Source organism: Rhincodon typus, chromosome 35 (assembly GCF_021869965.1).
Source record: "Rhincodon typus isolate 14 chromosome 35, sRhiTyp1.1, whole genome shotgun sequence".
Classification (NCBI taxonomy): domain Eukaryota; kingdom Metazoa; phylum Chordata; class Chondrichthyes; order Orectolobiformes; family Rhincodontidae; genus Rhincodon; species Rhincodon typus.
In genome coordinates this window covers 5,919-11,986 of record NC_063366.1, presented here as the reverse complement: position 1 = coordinate 11,986, position 6,068 = coordinate 5,919, and the positions used below count along the sequence as shown (strand labels likewise).

The following is a 6,068-nucleotide window of genomic DNA, read 5'->3' as shown; positions in this document are numbered from 1 at the left end:
GATGCTGCCTGGCCTGCTGTGTTCCTCCAGCTCCACACTGTGTTATCCCTATAACTCAGGCCTACTAGTCCTGGCAACATCCTCATAAATCTTCTTCACACACTTTCCAGTTTAACTATTTCTTTCCCATAACAGGGTGACCATAATGGAAGACGTTACAGCTGAAATTAAAAGTGTATGCAATAACTATAATCATGGGTGGCTTTTATCACATGTAGATTGGACAAAGCAAACAAGTGATTGAATTATGGAGGGGGATTTTTCTGTACACTGGGCATGTGATGGTTCTTTTTTAGACAATGCATTGAGGAAACAACCAGAGCATGTGCTTTTCTAGACTGCATAAAGTGCGTAATGAGAAAATATTCAAACTTGTTGTGTGGGTTCCTTAGGGAAGAGCATCTGTAATATGATGGAACACTTTGTTAAGATAAAGTGTGAAATATTTGAATCCAAATCTACAAGCCTGAATCTAATAAAATGAAATATTAGGCTAAAATCCGATAATTGGCAAGGACAAATTGGAGAATCTTTAACAAGTGGTTGACCCACCTTCCCTGTTCTCCAAATACCATTTCAATGTTTCGTTGTTCTGTGCACATGTGCACAGCAGAATTTGTAAATGACACAATGAGAATGACGTGTGCAAGCACGCTTCCAAAAATGCACATTTGCTTGTTGCCCCACAATTCTGGTGTCAGCAGGAAATAGGGATAGCATTAGATTGGCTAAAAACAGCATCATGTGTGAGGATTGGAGCCATTTTGAAATTCAGCGATATAAAGTTTGAATGTAAAATTACAGACAGTGTGATAAATGACCCTAAAATAAATATGTACAATTGACTTACAAATGACTTATGAAGACAAATCCAAGACATTTGCAGTTAGAAGCCAGGGGAATTATAATAGGATCAAAGAAATGACAGAAGAATGGAACATATTGTGTTGGTTCTGCCTTCAGAAAAGAGGACACAACTAAAATTCCTAGAAATGTTATAGAGAAAATGGATCCAGAGAGTAGGTGGAATTGAAGGAAATCAATTAAAGGTTAACAGATATGAATGCTTAGGATGCATCAGATAGATAGTTGTCTTGTCTGTTCTTATGTTTACGTACACTATTAAAGTGAATAGCATTTTGGGAAAGTAAAATTTGACATGCTGTCACTATTACAGGTCTAAATTACACTAGTAAGGATCCATTTCTGTTGAATATCTTGCCTTCACCTCTCCATCTTCTTTTCCTACTTTGCAACACTGATTAAAACCTACTTTTTTAATCAAGCTTTTAGTCATCTTTATTCTTTGCACCTGGAACACCATTCTGACAGCAGTTCTGGAGTATAAATGTTGCATATACATTTTGGGATGCACATTTGAAACATCTAATTATTCAAAATAGCTCTTTATTCTTAATTACATTTTGTTAGGGGACTCACCGTGATCGTTTTTGTCTCCTGGAAATTGTTTTCTGGATTTAGTGTAAACAGTGCTGTCTCTGAACATTTCTTCCTTTTGATTATGTCCCAGCAATACACTTGAAAGTGAACAACGTCTTTGGCATCATGTAATTGAATAGTGACACTTTCCTCCACCCCAATGTGAATGATATTCGGGGCAGTAATCAGGTAGCTAAAATAAAAGCCAAAATACATCAAAATAATCACAATTCTTCCAGTAACCTTCTCACACAGATATGCCCTCCATCTCCTCGAATTCTCTCCAGTTCAATATCGCACCACCATATTTTCCCTCCTACAGTTATGGCTTTTTGTCCACCTCTATTTTAATCTCTACAGGATTGACAACTCTTAACTCTGATAGTCCCCAGCTAAGTCTCATTACCATGTATCTAAGTTATTTCTTAAAACCGACGCATTGAACCGAGTTTTTGGTCACAGGCCCTAATATTTCCTGACAGGCTCATTGTCAAGTAACATTTGTTGATCAAAACTGTGAAGCACACTGGGGCATTCCAATGCATTCAATAATAAATACATATTATTGTTGAAATCAGTTGAAGTAGGCACGCACTTCGTTTGCTGATCCCTTACATTCTTTTGAAATTTTTGAACCAAATGAGATTTTCTTTTCAGTGTTGCTGTTAATGATTTTCTTATTTTTTTGTGGTATTAATAGATAATACAGCAATCTGTCTTTCTTTTCCTAAAGTAAAATCTGGCAAGTAGCTTCCTATTGATGTGTTCAGTATATTAGTGATGCTCAGATTCATTTAGGATAGCATTATTTGGATGAGTAAGTAAATGACTTTGATCAGTATCTTCATTTTCTCCATTAACACAAAATCAGGCAGGCGTCCACCTGGCATCTGTCTATGTAAATATCAGTAATAATAAGCATAGCACAGTCCTTGTGGAGATGAAATCCTACCTTCACATTAAAAATACTCTCTAACTGTTGTCATGCATGGGGAGGCAATGGCCTAGTGGTATTATTGCTGGACTATAAATCCAGATCCCTAGGTAATATTCTGGGGACCCAGGTTCAGATCCTGCCATGGCAGATGGTGGAATTTGAATTCAGATATTTTATTAGAATAAGAATTAAGAATCTAATGATGACGATGAACTATAGTCGATTGTCAGAAAAATCCATCTGGTTCACTAATGCCCTTTAGGGATGGAAACTGCCATCCTTACCTGGTCTGAATTACATGTGACTCCAGACCCACAGCAATGTGGTTGACTCTCAACTGCCCTCTGGGCAATTAGGGATGGGCAATAAATGCTGCCTAGCCAGCGATGCCCTCATCCCATGAAAGAATAAAATAAAGGGACAAACTTTGAACAAATCTAGCAACTCAAGACTGGGTATTCGTGAGGTGCTGTGGAGTATTAACAGCAGCAGAATTGTAATCCAAGCACAATCTGCAACCTCATGGCCTGGCATATCTCCCACTCAAACATTACCATCAAGCCAGGGGATCAACCCTGGTTCAATGAAGAGTGCAGGAGGGCATGCCAGGAGCAGCACCAGGTATATCTTAAAATGAGGTGGCAACCTGGTGAAAGTACCAAACATGCTCGCATGTCAAACAGCCAAAGCATCAAATAATGGACAGAGCTAAGTGATCCAACAACCAATGGATCTGTTCTAAACTCTGCAGTCCTGCCACATCGAGTCGTGAATGGTGGTGGACAATTAAACAACTCACTGGAGGAGGAGGCTCCACAAATATCCCCATCCTCAATGATGGAAGAGCCCAGCACATCAGTGCAAAAGATAAGGCTGAAACATTCACAGCAATCTTCAGTCAGAAGTGCCAAGTGGATGATCTATCTCGGCCTCCTCCTATGGTTCCCAGCATCACAGATACCAGTCTTCAGCCAATTCGATTCACTCCATGTGTTGGAAGCACTGGATACTGCAAAAGCTATGGGCCCAGACAACATTCCGACAACAGTGCTGAAGACTTGTGGCCCAGATCTTGCCTTTCCCCTTGACAAATCGTTCCAGCACGGTTACAAACCTGGCATTCACCCAGCAATGTGGAAATTTTCCCAGCTATGTCCTGTACACAAAAAGCAGAACAAATCCAACCCAGTCAATTACCGCCCATCAGCCCACCCTCCATCATTAGTAAAGTTGTGGAAGGTGTCATTAAAAGTGTAAACAAGCAGATCTGCTTAGCAATAACCTGCTCAGTGATGCCTGGTTGGGCTCTACAAGGGTCACTCAGCTCCTGACCTCATTACAGCCTTGGTTCAAGAGCTGAATTCCTGAGGTGAGATGAGAGTGACAGCCCTTGAAATCAAGGCTGCATTCGACAAGTGTAACATCAAGGAACACTTGTAAAACTGAAATCAATGGGTATCAGGGGGCAAACCCCTCTGGTTACAGTCATATCTGGTACATAGGAAGGTGGTTGCAGTTGTCAGAGGTCAGTTATTTCAGCTCCAGGACATCTCCACAGGATTTGCTCAGGGTATTGTCCTAGGCCCAACCATCATTATCTGCTTCATCAATGACTTTCCCTCCATCATAAGGTCAAAAGTAGGGATGTTCACTAACAATTGCACAATGTTCAGCACCATTCATGACTCCTCAGATACTGAAGCAGTCCATGTTCAAACGCAACAAGAGTTGGACAATATCCAGGCTTGGTGTGACAAATGGAAAGTAATATTCATGCCACACAAATACCAGGAAATGACCATCTCCAATCACTGCCCCTTGACATTCAATGGTGTTACCATCACTGAATCCCCACTACCAACAACCTTGGGGTTACCATTGACCAGAAACTCAACTATACTCATCATATAGACAGTGGCTACAAGAGCAAGTCAGAGGCTAGGAATATTGTGGCAAGTAACTCACCTCCTGACTCCCCAAAGCCTGTCCATCATCTACTGGGCACAAGTCAGGAGTGTGATGGAATACTCCCAACTTGTCTAGATGCGTGCAGCTCCAACAACACTCAAGAAACTTGACACTATCCAGGACAAAGCAGCCTGATTGATTTGCACCATTTTCCCAAGCATCCACTCTCATCGACGCTCAGTAGCAGCAATGTGTACTATCTACAAGATGCACTGCAGAAATTCACTAAAGATTGTCAGACAGCACCTTCCAAACCCACAACCACTTCCATCTTATAGGATAAGGGCAACAGATGCATGGGAACACCACCAATTTCAAATTCCCCTCCAAGCCATTCACCATCCTGACTTGGAAATATATCACTGTTCCTTCACTGTCAATGGGTCAAAATTCTGGAATTCCTTCCCTAATGGCATTGTAGGTCAGGTGTACTACACCCACAGCAGGTGGACTACCTTGGTTCAAGAAGACAGCTCACCGCCACCTTCTCATGGGCAACTAGGAACAGACAATAAAAATGTTGGCCAGCCAGTGATGTCCACCTCCCACGATGAATACACAAGACCTGTGTAGGAAAATACATTTATATTGACTTGTTCTAAATTTTCCAGGTAATCACACAGGTTACTCCAGTCAACAAAATCAGCCAGGATGAGAAAACAGTGAAAAAGAGGCAGCTGTTTGAGACAATGAGCTGACAACACCTCTCTGGTTCGACATATTATTACTGTGGAGGATTCAGTGAGGCATTTATGAATTCATTGCCACCAATTGCACCTCAAAGCTGACTTGTGCAAGGACTAATTCTCCACATCAGGGACTTCTAATGTTAGGATTGCTATTCTATTGCCGTAACCATAGTTATAACATGCTCTCAACATGATTTTATTTTGAGCGAGAACAAAACAGTGGGAAATTGTGAAACGTATTCACGGGAAATATTATTTGTATGTAATTCCTACTGGACCTCAATCACTAATTTTGTATGGAATAAATGTATCGGTCTAACAGTTCCATTTTGACTTTGTTGTGTCCCATATAGAAATTATAGAAAGACAGTGGGCAATTCAGGAGAAGACGAAATGATATTGGGCAAAGGCACTGGAAGATTCAATTTGTAGACAAAGTCGTTACTATATGCTGGATCTTGTTTTAGTTTTGTATTCTAGGTAAACAGTGCCAGGAAATCATTTTAAACCATGGCAAGGAATAAACTTTAACAGAGACAATGACTAAAAATGATTACTTTCTATTAATCCTCCCATTTACACTGTTCATAGACTTGTTAACGTTTGACGCACACAATGCTTAGAAGACATGCAGCTCCCAATCAATCTACTAATATTTTCTGTAAAATTTCTGAGTTGCACCCAAAGCATTAAACCTGCCTCGCAGTTTCCAGATGTGTATAACCAGGATTAGAAACTACATTAATGTACTTACGAAGGTGCTCGCTCAGTTGCTGATGCAACCACGTTAAGACATAAGAGGAGAAGTAACATTTTGATGGCTAAAATGGAAACCAGACTTTCTGCGAAACTGATAGACAATTCTAGCTCTATCAATAAATTTAACTGCATAGATCTAAGTCACTCCTCCATGTAAATACGGACTGTCAATAATATCGATTGGCAATTAATTATTCACTTCATATGATCTTGTTTGGCATCTGAATGACTTTGCCTTTCTGTAGATTGAAAGGAAAAGTTAGACAAATATAAAG

General features: G+C 40.2%; 1 protein-coding gene across 1 annotated transcript in view; it reads right to left on the bottom strand.

The window, feature by feature from the left end:
- Positions 1-5,865, bottom strand: part of LOC125486897 (complement C4-A-like) — a 179,844-nt gene extending 173,979 nt beyond the window's left edge. Inside the window, exons 1-2 of the mRNA XM_048616449.1 lie at positions 5,789-5,865; positions 1,441-1,633 (exon numbers count right to left, since the gene is read on the bottom strand). Coding sequence (XP_048472406.1) covers positions 1,441-1,633; positions 5,789-5,847 — 252 coding nt within the window. The 5' untranslated portion in view covers positions 5,848-5,865. The remainder of the gene's footprint in view (positions 1-1,440; positions 1,634-5,788) is intronic.
- Positions 5,866-6,068: the final 203 nt, after the last annotated feature.